This window comes from Propithecus coquereli, unplaced genomic scaffold, assembly GCF_000956105.1.
Source record: "Propithecus coquereli isolate 6110/MARCELLA unplaced genomic scaffold, Pcoq_1.0 Scaffold68, whole genome shotgun sequence".
In the NCBI taxonomy this organism is placed as follows: Eukaryota; Metazoa; Chordata; class Mammalia; order Primates; family Indriidae; genus Propithecus; species Propithecus coquereli.
Window position 1 is genome coordinate 7,377,840 of NW_012152840.1, and position 20,141 is coordinate 7,397,980.

The 20,141-nt window shown below is 44.3% G+C and overlaps 1 protein-coding gene across 2 annotated transcripts in view; it reads right to left on the reverse strand.

Moving 5' to 3' along the window:
• Positions 1-16,406, reverse strand: part of FBXO32 (F-box protein 32) — a 37,453-nt gene extending 21,047 nt beyond the window's left edge. Inside the window, exons 1-4 of one of the 2 annotated variants that reach the window (XM_012660850.1) lie at positions 16,063-16,406; positions 9,813-9,925; positions 8,918-8,967; positions 7,590-7,682 (exon numbers count right to left, since the gene is read on the reverse strand). In XM_012660850.1, the coding sequence (XP_012516304.1) occupies positions 7,590-7,682; positions 8,918-8,967; positions 9,813-9,925; positions 16,063-16,178 (372 nt within the window). In that variant the 5' untranslated portion in view covers positions 16,179-16,406. The remainder of the gene's footprint in view (positions 1-7,589; positions 7,683-8,917; positions 8,968-9,812; positions 9,926-16,062) is intronic. The other variant, XM_012660851.1, reaches the window with a different exon arrangement.
• Positions 16,407-20,141: the final 3,735 nt, after the last annotated feature.

Sequence of the window (20,141 nt, forward strand, 5' to 3'; positions counted from 1 at the left end):
TATAATTATTAATAATATATTTAATAATATAATTTTAATAAATATATTTCTGGGCCTATGGTGGTATCATGTTTAGATTCTGTGTCATCAAGAAAAAAAATCATACAAAATTGGGATGCTTTTGATCCTGTGGTCTCCAAAGTGGTACGAGAAAGAAAATCAGGTGAAAATAATAAAACAACAATCTGGATAATTTATTACATCTTTAATTTCTATTTTTTGAATTTTTTTTAGAGATGGGGTCTTGCTCTGACACCCAGGCTAGAGTGCAGTGGCATGATCATAGTTTACTGCAACCTCCAACTCCTGGGCTCAAGTGATCCTCCTGCCTCAGCCTCCTGAGTAGCTGGGACTACTGTCACACACCACCACTCCTGGCTAATTTTAAATTTTTTGTGGAGATGGGGTCTCACTATGTTGCCCAGGCTGGTTTCGAATTCCTGGCCTCAAGTGATGCTTGTGCCTTGGCCTCCCAAAGTGCTGGGAATACAGCCATGAGCCACCATGCCTGGCCTATTTTTGTATGTTTTCTAATGCCCATAATGAGGCCCCTAAAGATGATAATAATATTATAGTAACAGCAACAACTACTATACTCATTGAGTGCTCACCGTGTAGCAGGCACTGTTTTACAGCACTTTACATGTTTAAATTCAGTGTAATTCTCACAGCAACACTCTGCGGTAGATACCATTATTAGTACTTTTTATAGGTATATGATTTACAAATAAATTATGAATGTACATAAATCAAGAGTGCATGCTTAAATTATTTTTTACTGTTAGGAGTCCATGCTCTAGTCTCTTAGCCTTCTCCCATTTCTATGGGAACCCTCACCTCACTCCTGTAATCACTTCATTACTTCTGTGGTTGTGTGGGTACCTCCCACTTCTTCAGGTAGCCCGTTTTTGCATATGCCCGACCCCCATCTCCGTGGCCCTGTCCCCCTGTCCGTGAGCACCTCTCACTTTTGTGGGTACCCGGACACAGCAGGATCTGTCTGCCTGAATGCTTATTATGACTGACAAGGCCAGGACTTCTGAGAGACACAGAGTTGCTCCTGTAAATCGCTGGCAGCCTAATCAGCACGCACTGAAGGACTCACGCTGTGCCCTCAAGGTCAACGCCCCGACTCTACCCTGACAACTCAATCATTTCTGTGGGACATTTTCAAATGGGCCACTGGCTGCTCTGCTTTTTGACTTTGTAGCTGTTGCGGTGGCTGGCCTCTTCCCAACATCCCAGATATCACAGTTTTAAGACCCAGGTGGTGGAGGCCACCCTCCATCAGAGGAAGGCCACCGAGTGTATGGTCCCAAATTAATCCAAGGTCACTGTGGCAAAGGAGCCTGTGTGAAGTGACCAGGCTGCTCACACATGTCAGCACCCACCAGGGGGTTGGCAACAACACGCCCTTAATTTAAGGCACTGGGTTTAAACTTGAGTCATTGTGCCATATTTCAGCCTTTCATTTGCCAAACCGCCAGTCAACTTAAACTAAAACATGCTTTTGGAAAACGCTTTCAGGGGAAGTAGGAACGCAGGAACTTGCTGGAAATATTCAAATGGACTTAGAGTGGTAATGGAGAAAAAAATAAGAATGTGTATTGGTTTAGGTTGTGACGTTCCTCTTTGCTGCAGAGGGACAAAGAGACGGGGGTTGCAAGCTTTATTTGTCCTTTCTGATCTAGCAGCACGTACAGATCAGTTTATTCTAGTCAGGAAACTGGTGCTCAAGTTCTCCATGACCTTCCTGGGCTGATAATGGCAGCGAGAGTTACCATATAGTTGGTCTCATTCTTATCCCATAGAGACAGCTGGGAGGGACGAGACAAAGGTCATCCCGGCATTAAGGCCCTCTCCTGTGAGAGTGTACACATGCACGCGTGCAGACATTTCAGTGATGATGAAAGAGGTTGGGCTCCATTCTGCACTTTGCCCTCCAAGCAATGCAGTGGAGGGGAGAGAGCACTGGACCAGGAGTCAGAGAACCAGGCTGAGGTCCTACCCTTTCTCCACATCCCTTCCTGGCTAGTTGACCTTGTGCAAATCATTCAGTTCCCCGGCCTCTACTTCCTCATCTCTAGAATGGCTTAACAACATCTGCCTACTCTACAGCCTGACTGTGCTCAAAGACGCAGAGGCACAGGGATGGCATTAGTCAACTGCAAAGTGATAGATTATAATTTGATAGCTGATGGCATTTGGGAGTGCCAGCAGCTGTTAGAAATCACGACTTTCTAAAATACTGCTTTGCCAAGGTGCTTTGCTCCTTGGTTTTTCCCAGTGGCTCCCTGCTGCTTGCTAGATAATGTTGCATTAAGTAGCTTCATGCTCCAAAGCCTCTTCTCAAGTTTGTCCAATCTTTTCTAGCCATATTTAAATGAACAATCAACAGTGTTTATGGACTTCTGACCACACATGATTAATGCACTGTAAACTGCTTATCTCAGTGCTCGTCATAGCCCTGTGTGGAGTGTTATAATCATTTCCTCTTTATAAATGGGCAAGTGAGACTTGTCCAAGATCATAACAACTAGCTTGTGGCAACACCCTTAGCTGATCCTATATTCTAAAGAACATTATGTTATTTTTGTCCGTACTGAGTGTTCTGCTCACTGATCTCTGAACAGACTTACAGCTGCCTGCCTCGATAACAGTCCTCCTGAGTATTACTCAAGGCCAGTTCAAACCCCACTTTCTCCCTGAAGTCTTCCTTGAATATTCTGACCACAGTGATCCCACCTTCTGAAACTTCATAGCCAATCTAGCTCTACAATGTCTTGGTACTTTTCAAATTCTGCCTCATACTGTCAGGGCAGGTAACTTATTTTAATGCGTATTTCTCAAATCACCAATTGGACTGTATGGCAGGCGTCAACAATATTCTTCTGTACAGAGCCAGATAGTAAATATTTTAGGCTTGCAAGCCATAATGTCTCTGTTGTTCAACTCTGAACCCAATTCTGCTGTTTAGCACAAACACAGCCATAGACAACATCCAATGAATGAGTGAAGCTATGTTCCAATAAAACTTTATTTATGGACACTGAAATTTGAGTTGCACATAATTTTCATGGTCATGAAATATAGTTCTTTCAATTTTTTTAAAACATTGGAAATATGTACCAATCATTTTTAGCTCATGGTCCATACAAAAATAGGCAGTAGGCTATACTGACCCGAGGGCTAGTGGTTTGCTGACCCCTGCTGTAGACTGGTCGTATCTATTTCATCTATTGCCCTCACTGGCTAGTAGTGGGGCCCATGAAAATAATACAGGTTTTGGAGTAGCACAAGTCTGAACTCAAGTTCCAGCTCTAGGCCGGGCGCGGTGGCTCACGCCTGTAATCCTAGCTCTCTGGGAGGCCAAGGTGGGCGGATTGTTTGAGCTCAGGAGTTCGAGACCAGCCTGAGCAAGAGCGAGACCCCGTCTCTACTAAAAAAATAGAAAGAAATTAATCGGACAACTAAAAATATATAGAAAAAAATTAGCCAGGCATGGTGGCGCATGCCTGTAATCCCAGCTACTTGGCAGGCTGAGGCAGTAGGATCGCTCGAGCCCAGGAGTTTGAGGTTGCTGTGAGCTAAGCTGACACCACGGCACTCACTCTAGCTTGGGCAAAAGAGTGAGACTCTGTCTCAAAAAAAAAAAAAAAAGTTCCAGCTCTATATTACATTGCACTCAGCAATAACAGATATGTAATAACTCTTGGTTTCATGCCCCTTTTTAAGCCATATTTTTTATTGGCATGCCTTAGTTTTTATCTTAATTCTATATTATTCCAATAATTCAGTTTTCTCAAGTGACTCACTAGGGAACAGGGGTAGTTTTTTGGGTAAATATTGGTGTTTTCTACCATTGAGCCTCACTGGGGAGAACATAGGATTTAGAAGTCCCATTGCAAATAGCTAAGTCTGTGCCCCAATTGTATCTGACCTAAAATTGAGACTTCAGGTCTTAATTACCCAGGAAAGATGGTCGCATATGCTTAAATCCTACTTCCTTCCCAAAAAATAAGTTACACTGCCTTTTGAAATTTATATATTTTCATACCCATTGCTTTTATTTTCCTATTATATTTTTTTTATTCTCATAAAAATTCTTCAATACAGGTATGATTGTCCTGGTTTTATGGATTAGAGAGGTCAAGTGATTGATTTGCAGAAGGTACGACATAAAATAAGCTTTGAGCTCTGAGCCGGAGTATAGCAGGGCTGTCTTCTTCCCATCACTGAATTCCTGGTGGACCACAGTACATGTCCCAGAAGTCATATCTACAATTTAATTCCTCAGTGTGCCTTGCTTACAAATTCATTAGGCTAAATATAATATTTGGGCTCCAAAGTAGTTTTTGGTTTGCAAACTTGAAAACTCACTGGGATCACCAGGCAGATATTTAAAAGTAGCAATGGGCACCATCTTCAACTAATTAAATCAGAAACTCTAGAGGTGGGCTTATGCAGCTTAACAAGCTTCCCAGGTGATTCTAATGTGCAGCTAGAGCTGAGAACCACTGGGCCCTAGTAGGTTCACAGGCTCCCTTTAGAGCAGTGAGTGGGTGGTGGTCTCTGAAACTTTCTCCTGGTTGACTTTATGCTAGAGACCGACTTTATCCTCTGGCCTCTCTGTGCCCTGGTTAGTCAGCACACACCTCTTCATGGTGACCAACTAACAACCCCATGACTGGCCCAGCCCCAGGAATCTTCTCCAGCTCCCCAAGGGAATTTCCAAAATGTGTTGGTCTTGAGGTGTAGGGTAAACTATTTTTAAAATCGCCTTCCACAAATAGGTTAAGTTACTGCTCCTAAAGAGTTTAAATCATCTTTAAAACCCACAGCTAGGACTGTAGTTAAATCCTTGGGGGTGTGCAGGGGAGGGAGCAGGAACAATGTGTGTAGCTTGAAGCCAGTTTAAATGACATACAAATGTTATATAAAAACCTTTCCAAATTATAGTCAAAAATTTTCAGATTCCAAAAATTCCATGACATTTTCATGCTAAGTGATAAACATGATAGCATGCTGAGATGGTGTTGGCCATGTCCTTTATTACCTCTGCATGTCTCTTTTTTGGAAGATGACAGCCAGCGTGAACAGAACAAATTTTCTGAAAATGTACTTTGGCTATAAAGGCTTTAAACTTTTTTTTTCCCCAAATGACCCTTAAAATTGGTTTAGCTCCTTAGTGAAACCAGCAATCACTGCAGTATTAAAACACCATTAGGTCACAGTAATAAGATGTGGGTAATATCCTGGCAAGCTACTTTGCAGAGTTGGTTCAAGGATAAGAAGAATATATAAGTATACTGAGTTCCTAAGAAGGAAAACCTCAAAACACACTTTGTCTATCATTAAAATGTTTTAAGTTCTTTATAAAAATAACATATTATTTCTCAAAATACAGAGGACTCTAACAGTGAAGGGGAAAAAAAGATTGTCCTTTCCAAAATAGATTTTTCCACTATTTCTGAACCGAATGACTTTGAAAGGATTCAGCACTTTCTCTCATTTTAAGATTATTGAAGGGAATGTGCAGATGACATAATTCACAATTAGATACTATTAGACACAAGTTCTCTGTGCTGAGTCTTAATCAAGTACCAGATTCACCAGTTAATTACTGTGTTTAAGTAGAAAAACATTTTTGTTAACTAAATTGAATAAGCATTTTAGGGGGAATCAACAATAATTTTGGTAAAGGAGTAATAGTAAGTATCAGTGTCTGACTTTGCATAGTGGATTCTAGTCTGCAGAGCACTTCCATTTATAATATACCACTGAGTTTCCATAGCTACCCTCTGAAGTTGAGGTAAGTCCCTCTTACAGAGGGGGAAACCATGTCTTTGGAAAGGCTGAAACAGCTTGAAATGGGATCTGGGACCTGTCCTCAGGCCATTTTACATCAAATCCTCCCTTCACATAGAACATACTGCAGCAGTTAAGAGTGTAGACTCTAAGATTGCCCAGGTTTCAAATCTTCATTCTGTTACTTTGTGACCTAGTACAAGTCATTTTACCTTGCTGTACTGCCATCTGTTTAAATAGAGATAGAAGTATTCACACTTCATATGACTACTAAAAGGATAGAAGGTGAAAATGTACATAATTGCATGAAATAGACGTTCACTTATGATCCTTGTTCCTTTGCTTTATTTCTTGTGAAAGCAAAAGTACGTAGGAAGGAAAACCACCTAAAAACTGACTATTTTGATGATCAGTTTATAACAAGACATCAGATCTAGGTGTCTTCCTCTAACACCTAGAAGATGGAAACTATTTATATTCTTAGCAACAGAAGTTTCCAGATCTTCCTGGGCCCATTTCCAACCCGCCTGGGCTAGTTTGTAGGCACTGGCAGGACCAGGTGACCTCCCTGAACAGGCAGAGTCACCCTGAATGACATGACATTTCACCTAAGAAGATCTTTTATTTTCAACGCTTTTGGACTGGGATAAGGGCTTAGCGGAAGGGTGCCCAGATCTGCTCACGTCCTCACAGGCTCAACTCGTAACTTCTAACCTGTCTCTTGCAGGCCTGGGTTTTCATCAGGTCAGTGTGGACAGCCAAGCTTGCATCTGCCCAGATGACAGGTGAATGATTCAAGCCTCAAGGGGGCTTAAATGTCATCGCTCTGGCTGAGCCTTTGCAATCATCTGACTCAGTGACACGGCACTGAGAAACACAACCACCCAGGAAAAAGAAAATAAAAACCAAACCAACCAACACCCACAGGGGGAAAATTCCCTCTCACTTCAGAGACTAAAACCCAAACAGCTGCTACCTCCCAGGCTGAACCACTGACAAAAATGCACATGGGAGTTTGATAGATAGGGGAGGAACAATAAAACAATTAAAAAGAATCATTAACCTGAAAGTCATCGTTAAACCTATTTGTTTTACTACCTTCATCATTAATATTTTGCTAAACCTCATTAAATTTTTTTTTTCCAAATAAAGTTTAAAAGGAAAGCAGCAGACCCAAACAGGCAGTTTTTAACTTTAGGTAGATGTGGGACTGAATTTTGCTATCATATGTGGGTGGAAGGGAATCCCAAGAAAGAAACAGAGGTGCTTTGAACTCCTCCAGTTTTGTGGCCTAAACCAAGAATGCCCTGGAGTCACCCAGAGTCAGCTGAAGCAGGACAAGAGGACAGTGACAATGACCAGAGGTGCAGAAGGTTTTTAAACAAGCCAAAGTGCTTTAGGGCTGGCTTCCTGCTGGATTCTCTCTTGCTGGTGGTGCTGCCGGGGCCTGTGCTGCCTGTAACATGTTCCCATCTATCCACGGGGTGGACTCTGAAGGGGCTTGGAGTGAAATTTCACTTGAGGGGACTGACTCACTAACTCCCTGAGGCATCATGGCAGCCTTTGTCCATCCCGGCCAACCTCAGGCACATCCTAATAGGACCTACCTACGAACCTGAAGTAGGTCAGGGAAGAGGGAGATTGAGGAGACTGTTTTCTGCTTGACTCCAAACTCTCAGGTTCCTAAAAAGTTATTTTTAGGGGAAACTACTTCAAGACAACCCAAAGAGATGATTTGACTTGAGAGAGTCTGGGCCAGCCTTTGGGCACTTGAGACTTACCCGGACTACGTAGTTAAATCTTCTGGAATCCAGAATGGCAGTTGAAAAGTCCAGTCTGTTGAAAGCTTCCCCCAAAGTGCAATATCCATGGCGCTGAACGTGAAAACAGAGGCACAGAAGTTACTCCTGCCATGCAGAGGTCATCCAAGTTAGAATCCAGTTGGAACGGTCCAACTGGACCAATCTAACCGGACTCTGCTGAACAAGCTTGATGTCCATCTCAGGTAACCTGGGGCCACTGGCTTCTTTCCTGCACTCATGAATCCCTGTGAGCCACCGAGATGGGTAACGCAGCCAGCAGCTGCCCAAGTCAGTGACTCACACGTTAAATACCCCTTTTCGTGACTTGTACCATTTGGACCCTTGCTCTCTGCACACACTGCTCTGGGAAAATCATTAGTTGCTTATCAAGGAAAGACTGGGAGCTAGTGGGGTATATGATGTCAAAGGTCACGGTGGCTGGCGACTGTAACATACTCCTGAGAGGAGAATTAGACCTACGTGCATCAGCAGTGTCACCAGCTGGCCTTGCGCCAATAGTGCTTTTCTCAATCTGATGATTAAAAGTGTTTTTAAGGCTCCATGAGGAAGCAAGAGAAGTTTTGATATTTTATCTCTGAATGTACTTGGAGTTAGGAGTGGAGAGCTCCTGGCTCCTAGTTCCTGCTCTGCTGTGAGTATCTGGGGAGTCTCGGGTATATTACTGGATCTCAGGTCACAGAGGGAACTAGATGTTCTCCGAGGTCCCTGACAGTGACAGAAATTCTACCATAATGCCTGTATCCTGGTCATCTGAGCAAATGCCTATGCAGGGAGAAATGTATGTAGACGGGCCATACAAATGTAGTTATTATAATGTCTCATCTCTTCCTACGTCATGTTGGGCAGGCACTGAAAACTTCTGCTAGGGTTAGTGATTAGCCCTCCCAGGGCTAAAATTTAAACAAGTTGAAGTCTGAAGAGATCTTAGAACAAAAGGGAAGTACTGTCCTGGGGCAAAACCCAGGACTTTGTAATAATACGGTTGAGATGGGCATATTAATCCTCACAAGGCACTTTTACATAATTTCACTGAATGACTGGGAGTCCACCTAGTAACTTGCCTCTTTCTCTCTCTGTAGCCCCAAACTCCGATGGTGGCTAGGTAGTGGGTTGCCAGCCACCACCACCACCCACACCCAAAAAGACAGTCATGATTTAAAGTAATACTTTCTTTTTCCTTCCTCAATTTCCTTCATATTGAAGTGATACTGTTGCCCAATTTCCCCTACCCTACCAGGGAGGCATAAGGCGAAGCATAACTGTTTAATAAATGGATGGATGCTCACCTCTTTAGTACTTCCTTTGTGAACATAGATCCATTTTTCTTGGTGGAAATCTACAGAGACCAAAAAAATACACCATTTTAAGGTTTATAAAATGTCCAAGATTTTAAACATTTCACTTCATTTATCCCAAAGTTGAAAAATTTTGACAACAAATACAAAGACTCTACTAACAATTTAAGAGGATATATATGCTTTCTTTCTGCAGTGTATAAATACTGGAGCTATAATTTGCTTTGTCTGAAGCACTCCAAATCTTCAATAGTAAGATTTCATATATTAAAGCTCCAAAATTTAAAAAATCTAATACCCAAATACAAGTTTGTTTTAATTGCCAAACCTAAAACTTATACAAGGCCATAAAAAGTAGAAATAAAACAGATAACATGAAGAAACCATAGAGTACAGATTAAATTAAAATAATCTATAATTCATATTTATTAATAGAAGTTTATACTCTTTGCTAATACTTACACATAGCATATAGAGATGTTAATAGTATTTATACAAGGAAAGAGGGAGGGGAAAATCTATTTCTAAAGCCTCAAACACAGTATAAAATATAAGAACACCCTGGAATTGATTCAGCTGACCACACCACTGTATAATAACTATATTACCTATGTCAAATACAAGTGACAAGCAGGAAATAAAGACCTCAACTAGCAAATACTTTATAAACAAGACTATAAAGAACACATTAATCTCACTTGTAAAATGCACAGCCAGGTTTCTGAGTACAAAGATCCTAGTGACCTCTGTCAGTGACATAGTGAAATATTAAGGCAGATGTCCAACATGGGAGGTGCGATCTCTCCCCTCCCCTCTCCCCCTGCCGAGAACCCATCATAACCATCTTCAAATAGCTTTTTTCTTAGGTTCAAAACAAACAGCTTACACTGAGTTTTGGTTTTGCTATTCAGTATGTCCTTCTTTCTCTTCTTGGCTGCAATATCATAGTTCAGGCTGTTGAAAAGATTCTCCTTATTGTACACCTCCTTGTTGCAGTAACTATGAATAACAGAAGAGAGGATGAGCTGTAACAGCTATACTTTAATGTGAGCTGTTTCTATAAATAACTTATTGGGTTATAAAACAAACGAACACCCATGCTTCTCAAACAAAATAAAACAATAAAATAATCACTCAAAAAAAAAAGTCTATACAGGCACAGACTTCTTTCTTTGAGGATGAAATATTGTCACATCTGTGTGGAAGGCAGGGATGGGGGCTTCTACTTCTTTTGAATTCCCCAACAGTGCCTGCCATTGTAATTTGAAACACAGCACTGTCCTCTTTAACTGAGAGCAATGCAGGGTACTACAGTATTACTTTAAGCAAAAATGATGAATGGGGGAGGGGTGGTTACTTGTATCACTGTAACACAATGCCTTCATTTTGCAAAAGCATCTACCCCAAGCTGCTGCTGCAGCTTTTTTTTAAACCCAGTTTTATTGAGATATATATCATATACCATACAATTCACCCATTTAAAGTGTACCCAAGCTGCTTTTAACTTTAATCCTACTATTGTGTCTTTAAAATGTGATTACGTTTACAAAAATCTGACTTAGAAACTCCATTTCTAGAAGATGTTTAGTATATAGTGCTAGTTGCTTAGGTGTCATGTAATTCCTTGACTAACACTAGGCATTATGCTGTGACCTTGGGTCCTAACTGAAACAAGGTGAATTCTTGATTCACAAATTTATTATATAAGGGCTGAACAGATATTGAATGTACCTATTTAATTCACAGGTCTTTGAAGGATGGACAGGTTTAACTTGGGTGTATATTTCCCAAGGCTAAGCTTGAGGGGCTGATGAGGTATTCTACTATATAGTATAACAACTTCGGAGTAAATCTGAATAGTTTCTGCAGAAGGAATGCAGGAGGAATATGGAAGTATAATGAGAAGATAGGTTCCCCAACTCTCTCAACCCCCATGAGGTACGTAAGGCAGGATCTATAATGCCAACCAGTAAAACAAAAATCAGAGGGTTTTTGCTATATCACCAATATATTATGCTCCTTCAACTTTCTGAGTTCCTCTGCTGAATTTAAAATGTGATTTAATTTATATCTTTTTTGGACATACATCTGTTGAGTAAAATGATATACACCTGCACTTCTATATTCCCTTGGCACTGCGTGAATGATGGAAGAGAAAAGAGGGTTTGAAATGATTTCCAGTATCTTTTTGTTACAATAGGCTCTTAAGTGGTACTTTAATTATTAATAGTATAATAAGTATCTTGCTAAAATGCTTACACATGACATCACCAACAATATACTCAGTGTTGCTTTTCTGGACCCATTGGGATAAACTTGATGGATAATCAATCATTTGTTAATCTTCTTTCATAAGGCTATGCTTAATACCATTTATTAAGTTTTATAAACTTAGGCTTCTCCTTTCCACTGGGAAACAGGATATTTTCAAGTTTCAGAGAGAATACTACAGAAATGTCCTCTCTCAGAGGCACTTTCTTAAGTAAGCCAACGGTGAATGTTTGGGGCCTGGCCTTATGTAACACATGAGCGTATATTTGTCTACTTGCATGACTACAGACATACAAAATCACCCATCAGTCCATCTGCTCCAAGGTCAGCACAAAGACAGGGGTGGAACAAAGAACAGAACTCTGAGTCCCTGAGGCTAACTCAAGAAATTTCAATCAAAGTTGAGAAAAAGAAAAAAAGATGGAAGGTCAATTGAGTGGTCCATGATGTACCAAAGCTGAGAACAGCTTTAGAAAGCAAAGCTAGAACATTTTGTGTGCAAAAACCATATGAAGGCTTATTTTTAAACACACACCACTAAAATGACAAAAACCTACAATACAAATTCCACATATAGAGAACCATAAAATGAAGCTGTCTTATTCTCAATTACACACTTAAAGTTCAGCAGAAAAATTTCAGAGCCTGGGTCATAGATAGTGAGCATAATTTAGAAATTTTAAATATTTGTATTTCATCTTATTCTTTTCTAATTGAAAACATTCTTCAAAGGAATCTGAGCACTTGCTTTCCTCACAGAAGCTACAATAACCTGCTTTAAGCCCAAGTGACTCATTTCAAAAGCTAGTTTAAGAAACATTTTACATAATTGATGATGCTGTCTCACTGTAGAATTAGAAAAGTTTTAACCAAAGAGAAACCCAATACTTTCGTTTGGTATTAGGTTTTGGATTCTGGAGGTAGGGCCTGGAAAGGTCTACGGGGTTTATTTGTGTTGTCTACTTATATGTGTTCTTTTGAGCAATAATACATTCAGTTAGAGGCTATTTTGAGAGTTCAGTTGCGTCCATTTCAAGGAAATGCAAAGCCAATGGAAAATTACAACTGAAATTTAAAATAAGAAAAACCACCACCATTTAGAAATTGCAGCATTTCTTTGTTAAATAAGCAAAACCATCTTATCGAGGCTGCTTTCTTTGCTAAATTGAATAATAGCCAGCAAGTTGCTATTTTATAGTCACTTCTTACTAATCTTGATTTTTATAGATGCAGGCCTAGAATAAGAAAAGACCATTCCCCCCCCCAACCTCACACTACCACATACCAAGATGCTTTAAGATAACTTTAGAAAAGGTGGAAAGATTTCAAAATAAGACCATAAATGAGACTATTTTGGCAGCAGATAAAGGAGGGAGTGAAAAAAAAAAGCCCTATTTCTCATTTCATTTGTGATAAAAACCATTTAAGAAAGCAGTGACCTGCCAAAAGACTTAGTTGTAGTTATATAGACTTGATTAAAGCCAATGAGATTTCTATGCTAATTTCCTCTAATACACATCCAGATCACCAAACTCACAAGGCTAGTACCCAGAATGCTCTTGTGAAACAAACAACTTAGTGTATAAAACTCATAGAATAGTATCTCGCACATAGTAAGCACTCATAAAATCATAACTATTATTTTTATCTAGGGCACCAAGGTCAACTTCCTGCTTCCTGGTTCAGCCTTAGCTATACAGTAAAGCAACATTCAAAGGAGTTTTTTTTTTTTTTTTACTGTGTTGCCCAGGCTAGAGTGCCGTGGCGTCATCCTAGCTCACAGCAACCTCAAACTCCTGGGCTCAAGCGATCCTTCTGCCTCAGCCTCCCGAGTAGCTGGGACTTCAGGCATGCGCCACCATGCCCGGCTAATTTTTTCTATGTATTTTTAGTTGTCTTTTTTTTTTTTTGGTAGAGACGGGGGTCTCGCTCTTGCTCAGGCTGGCCTCCAACTCCTGAGCTCAAACAATCCGCCTGCCTCGGCCTCCCAGAGAGCTAAGATTACAGGCGTGAGCCACCGCCCCCGGCCTCAAAGGAGTTTTTGACTACAGAAGTGTAGGCTTAGAGAAGACTGGACAAGTTTCCGACAGTTTAGGTTACTCATCTCGGAGGTGGGGCGGGGAGGGGATTGTTATGCCCAGTGCCTCAACCACCACTTCCTTGAAGTATTCTTGGATCATCCCAGTTCAAGCTGAACTCTTTCCTCAAATTCTTGATCTGCCCCACCATATTTAACACTTGCCATTCCCCTTCTATTTTATATAATGACAACATTTGCGAGGTGGCCCTGCTTTAAGCTTATCTTAAATCCTCCTACGATCTCAGTCCTGGGCGCTTGGCTGCGATGGGATTTGTAACATTGCTTTTGGAAGAGGACAGGGTCCTGGACCACAGACAGGAATGGCCAGCAGAGTCCAGAGTAGGTGTGTGTGCAGACAAGCCTTGGTCAACTAAACAATAACTCCAGGCTGAAGACCACCAAATGCACCCTCCATCCCTCTCTTTTGTTTGAGCAGCTCACAGAATGGTATGGGGAATGAAAAAGTTAAGTCTACCATGCTTCTATAGTCCTCTGTTTAATTTTCCAACCCCGCCCCCCCCTTTCTTTAAGGGCCTGCCTTTTGTTTTCTTGTAACAGGAGAGGCATTTAACTTTACCTGTGTGAGCAGGCACTCAGCCCAAACCTGACATCACAGAGAAATGTCACCAAGACCGAAAACAGTGGGGATATTTGAGATTACAAACCTAGACCTCAGAAGGCCAACTACTTTTAAGAAGTTGGCAGACTTTTTATGCTAAGTAGGGAAGGGACTGTTTACAATTACTGGAAAAAAAATGCCCTGCAAACAAGCAGCCAGCTGCTTTGCTAGGAGGCTACCAAAGGATTCCTAAACTCTGACTCAAAGGAACACAGGTGCTCGCTGATCACTATTTGTGGTAGTGATGATGAGTGTGACAGCTCCAGCTCAGGTGAGAAATGGAAGGAAAGAAAAGAGGCTCATGAGGGGGACAGGGGGGGAGGAAGCTACCTGATCCCAGCCTAGTCTAAAGCTCTGTGGTAAGTTAAAACCATTTTCAGGCCTTCCATACCCTGGCGAGAGAGATACCACTATTTATTTCTAAAGGAGAGTTACACCAGTTTATCTCCTGGAACTGCTCTAGGGTGAATATTAATACAACTCTTCATTCCTCTCCTGTTGAACCCAGTCCTCTGCTCCCCACTGAGGAGCACCCTACAATTATATTTGGGTGAGCCGCTGTGACACTGCTCTTCAGACCATTGCTGTACCTACCTAGAAAGAATCTGAACTTTTACACAGAAATAAAGTACCAAAATATTAGATCATCGTTCCTTAGGAACAAGGAGGAGGGAAGGAAGCTTCTCATTTTGTTGAGAGAGAATAATTTAGGCATAATTGGTAACTCGAGTCACTAAGAGATATAGTCTGTCAAGAGCAGTTGGTCTTTTTCTTTCTGTAAATAAATTATCTGATTTTCTGTAAATAAGATTTCTTTATAGTGCTCCCAAAACTCCCCCGGGAATGCCTCCAAGTATCTCTAACATAAAGGTTAATATGCTCGTGTCTCTTCTGACAGATCCCAGGATTAAATAATTTCTTTCTTTTCATTGGAGACAAAGGGAATTTGATGCATTACAAACTAGAAACAAATGGAGGTTCTGGAGGTCAAGCTGCCAAAATAACCATATTTTCTTGATCGTTTTCTTAGAATTTATTGCCAAGGCTTCATCCAAACAACCACTGGTAAATCTCAGTAAGTGGGAACCTGGCCCAGTTACAGAACTCTCCATTGAAGTCAATTTAAGGGTGCAGAGGCCAGTGGTTTTAACCAAAGGCGGCAGGAAAAGGCACCCCGGGGTGACCCCAGCTGCACCAATCCCCTCTGGACCCACTTTCATCGCCCTCCTCACTGAGTCTCTGGCAGTCAACTGTCAGGGAAGGGACTGACAGATTCCAGACCACCTAACCATTAGCTGGCGCTTGTGTCATTAGCCAAGTCGAGCAGAGAGCTCAGGCGACCTCAGATTTTCCACCAGGCTGACAGAGCTCCGGTGAAATCTCAAACCCACAGGCTCACCTGAGCCAGGCAGGCTTCCCACAGCTGACAGGCACCACTTGAAACCGGAACACGCTCATTGTACAAAGACTGATGCAAAGGGCCACGGAAGAGACAGGTGCAAGTGCGTGGTCCTCCCAGAAGCAGAGACACTGTGGTTTCATCCCCCTCCTCCCTTCCACGCTCGGCATCTCTGCCGCCCCCACTCTTCACCGCTTGGCGGGTCAGCCCCGCAAGCGCTGCGGCCCCTTCCCGGTTACTCATCGGCCCGGCCACTCCGTGGTCGCCAGTGCGTGGAAGGGCCTAGAGGCGCTATGGGCAGGACCCGCGTCCAGCTCCGTCACCGCCAGTGCCCCCCGCGCTTGGGCGCTCTGAGCCCCGCCACCGCGGCTGCGAAGGGCGCTCTGCTCACTCCCCCGCGCCGCCACACGAGCAAACTGCGCCACTCCGGCGTCCTTAAGGTGGGGACCCCTAAAGTTCTGCGCTTAAGTGTGAGCGTCTGGGGACAATATCTGCGATTGTCATGAGATTCTCAGAGAGACCAGGTGTTCTGTAAGGAGTTGTGTCCACTTGGAGACGCTGACCTTGAACGATAAGAGAAACCAAATTCCCTGTCTCCGTGCTCTAGCGACCTCTGCAGAAATCCAACCAATCACTCTCCCATCCCCCTGGTGTGGCCCCCTCTTTACCCAGTCCTGGCCTTGCCTGCCCTTCATTCACCTGCCCCGCGCCCCCAGACCAGCCCGGGTCGGTTTTGCGGGGCTGGAAGTTGGTGGCGGGCCCCTCACCTGCTGAGGTCGCTCACAAAGCTGCCGCTCTTCTCATCCAGGAAGCGCTTCCAGCCGTCGGCCGTCTTCACCCAGCTCTGCCCGGGGGACCGCCAGTCCTGCCCGAGGAATGGCATGGCACCGCGAGCGGACGCGACCGACGGACAGGACGGACTGAAGGACGGGACCGGCCTGGCGGCCTTGGGGACGCACCGCCCGGGGCGGATGATGGGAGCTGGGGCCCGCGACGGGGACGAGTGCAGGGACTGGCGCGGAGGACTTCGGGTCTGGGGGAACAGAGCGGGGCTCGCAGGGTCGCTGGCGCTGGGGAGGGTCGCACGGCCCGGCTGGCTCCCTGGAGTGCTGCGTGGCTGGCTGTCCCAGCTGCAGTATTTATCCCCGGCCGCTGGCCCCAGCTCTTTGTTGCCGGAAGAGCCGCCTGCTCTTAGCCCGGCCCCCACCACCCGGCCCCGAGGCCACGTGGCTTTGTTTATGGGCTCGGCTTGTTTTCCGAGGCGCCCGCGGCTCCCGCTCCTGTCCCGGTTGCACAACCGCGCGCGGGTGGAAACTTGAAGCGGCGTTGCCAGGCCGGGTCTCCCCGCGCCCGTCCGCCCCTGGCACCTCCGCGCGCCCTCCCCGCCCCCAGGGCGCAGCTGCCGCGGCCCGAGAGCAAGGCCCCGGTCTTCTCCTGCGGCTCCCGGGCTGGCGAGGGGCAGGGAGGAGGCCCGAGAGGCGTTTGGATCACTGCTGGAAGGGCGTGCGGAGGAGGGCCAGGCCCCCTCCTGCCCCCGAGCTGTCAGGATCCACCTACGTAGCCAGATCAGCCTCCCGGAGCTCTGGGCTCGGCGCGGCCAGGGACGTGGTAGGGGGCGCAGACCCGGTTCTAGAGTGCCAGGGTTGGAGGGGGGCGGGGAGAAGGGACAGCCTTCCACCCCGCCCCTCCCTGGAGCTGTCATTCAGAGTCCGCAGTTAGCCTGCCTCAGGGGTGGCAAAGGAATGATGAGAGGGAGGCCGGGGTGGCATCTGGTCCCCGCAGGGTGGGAGTGGAGAGCAGAGACAGCCCCCCAACCCACCCAGAGCACCCTAAGCGAGCAGCGCCAGCATCCGCGTCACCTGGCCCCGCACAGCGCCACCACCTAACAGGGTAGGGGGTCGGCTCATGTCCAAACCTCGCTCTAGGACTTTGTCGGGGCTAGGCTTTTGTTTTGAGACACCACAGTACCCTCCTCCCCTTCCCTCAGTTAGGCATTCTCTCATCTATTGAGTCCTCTCCGGGAATATCGGGAATATCGAGCCAGGAGTTTTGTTTTCATTTTGGTGAGAGTGCTGCCGATGGACGGACGGGGACTGAAAGAACTGCGCTGAATGCGTGCAGTGCGCAGGCGGTGCCCTCACTTACCTAATCCAGTGTGGGAGTTGCCCTGTTTCCAGAGGAGGGGGCGAGGGCCCCAGAGAGGGGTTAAGCCAGTGACATGCCCAGGGCCACAAGGCTAGTTTCTTAGTACAACCCTAGTACAATCTGAAAATACCCTGTTTGCTTTTACTTTGTTGTTGTTGATAACAATCTACCCCTTTCTGCAGCGTGTAAACTCCAGGAGAACCGGTCTGTCTGGTTCCAGCGGCTTTTCAGCCCTAGTCCCCTGCCAGGCCCAGAGTCGTCCTTGCACAACTATTTGTTGTGTGAATAAGTGAATGGATATGGGAGGCTGCTGGCATCCGGGTGCCTTCTTGCCCTTCAGCACCTCTAGTTATGATGCTTTACTGCCTGATCCGTTGGCAATTAGTTTGCCCAGGGCAGTGGCAGCAGCAGAGTAAAATTCCCGTGCTCAAGAATTAGCTTCAAACTGGATTCTTCCATATTGCTTTCTCTGCAGCCATCAATAGGTTCTCTGTCATTGATTCTGTAATCTTTAACACTCAGAGTAGGCAAAGAAATTGTGTGTACCCTTTGAGGCTACATGTTGGACGGGGAAGAGATGTTTTTATTTATTTGTTTATTTATTTATTTGAGACAGAATCTCGCTGTGTTGCCCAGGCTAGAGTGAGTGCCGTGGCGTCAGACTAGCTCACAGCAACCTCAAACTCCTGGGCTCAAGCAATCCTTCTGCCTCAGCCTCCCGAGTAGCTGGAACTACAGGCATGTGCCACCATGCCTGGCTAATTTTTTTATATATATATATTTTTAGTTGTCCGGCTAATTTCTTTCTATTTTTTTAGTAGAGACGGGGTCTCGCTCTTGCTCAGGCTGGTCTTGAACTCCTGAGCTCAAACAATCCGCCCGCCTCGGCCTCCCAGAGTGCTAGGATTACAGGCGTGAGCCACCACGCCCCGTCTGGAAGAGATGTTTTTAATAAAGCTTGTTTTCAAGTAGCCAGGGTTTTCCGATTTAGGTTTCCCACCATAAATAATTTATTAGTGTAGTAGTAGTAAAAAATAGCTTGTAAAAGCACTGCAGAAGGTCCCAAACAAACGTTAAAGCCTGTGATCATGCTAACGAATGAGAAAATGTTGGGTCTGGTCTTTGTTGGAGAGAAATGATATCTGCAAGGAAGCATAATTAGGGGATGTGATTATTCAAGATACATACTAGTTATGTATACATACTAGCTACATCCCTGTAGAAACCAGAGGGCCAGAAGGTAGAAGATTTGAATTCTATCTCTGCTACAGCAGTATGCTGCCTGCCCTGCTTTGGATGAATGACTTAAACTCCTGGGGCTTCATTTACTCAACTGCCAGGAAAAAATGGGGCCATTATTGCCTACCTTTCAGGATTATTTAGAAGCTGTGATAGATTTGTAGTGTTAGTAAGAATTCTCCCTTCCTCTTTAGTAGTGATAAGCACCCATATCTTTGCCATAGTCTGTAGGTGGGTGATGTGTGCTTTTCTGATTTTTGACATTGAGCTTAGCCATGTGATTTGCTTTGGCCAATGGGCTGCTGGTGGATGTGATGTGATGTGAGCAGAGTATATGGTGTTTGTCCTTGCTTGGTTGGGCTTGTGTGTCTCTTGTGTGTCTACCAGTTCCATGAAAAGAGCAAACCCTGGGTAGCCACTACTCTTAGAGTGGCTTGAGTGACATTATGTGTCCCAGGATGTGACATATGGAGCAGATTCCTAGTTCCACCGTAGATGTATTAGCAAGTAATAAATGTTTCTTGTTGAATGCCACTGAGATTTTTGTGGTCTTTTTGTTACACAGCATTATTGTGTTGATGGTTGACTACTACAAAGGGTTGACTGGCTGAAAGTTGATAAAAGTTTTTTAACTTCTAAAATTCAAGCTCAAGCAGGAAATGACATTTTTTTTTTTGTCCTTGTACTTTTGGCTAAGAAGTAATTTCAGGAAGTCTCAGTATTTGTTCCTACTCCTTCAGCTCTCTCTTTCTGAAAAAAAAAGAAAAGAAAAAATTATGGCCGTCATATCTTAACTCAGTCTTCTTCTGAAGTATGATTGACTGCTTTAGATTTCCCCCACATGGTTTCTACCAGGAGGCCTTGTAATGCTGGGCCCCTCAGGATAAAGACTGTGGTAGGCTGTGTTCAGAGCAGTTACCTTCACTTCAGATGCTGGCTTGACTTTGCAAAAACTCTGTGATTTGGAGCCTTTTCAAAGTAGAGCACTTGAGAATCACCAAAGGCAAAGTATCAGAGTTACAGCTTCAGGCTGAAGATAATAGAGACAGATGGATACTCGGAGAATCTCACGGGGCACAGACTGGCTAGGACCCAGTATAGCCTAGTGGTTTCGGCAGTGCGTACAATGTGTGTACCGTGGCTTGTGCGTTCCATTGCATGGGCACTTCGCTGCTGCCCCTCCTGCACAGCTTTGTACAACAGATTGCCCACACTGCATGCTGGGTATTTGATTTTTCATGTGTGCTTCTTCCCCATGGGGCTGTGAGCTCCTTGATGGTAGGGCCGTGTCTTAGTGGTTTAAGTACCACCGTGTCTAGTACAGTGCTTGGTACATGGCAGGCAATCAATAAATTAATAAATGTTGAACTGACCTAGAAGACTGTTATTCCCACATCTTCACCTACTGACATTTTATTACTTCATTGACATAGCAGGGTGTGGAGGAGGAAGGGCTGGGAGC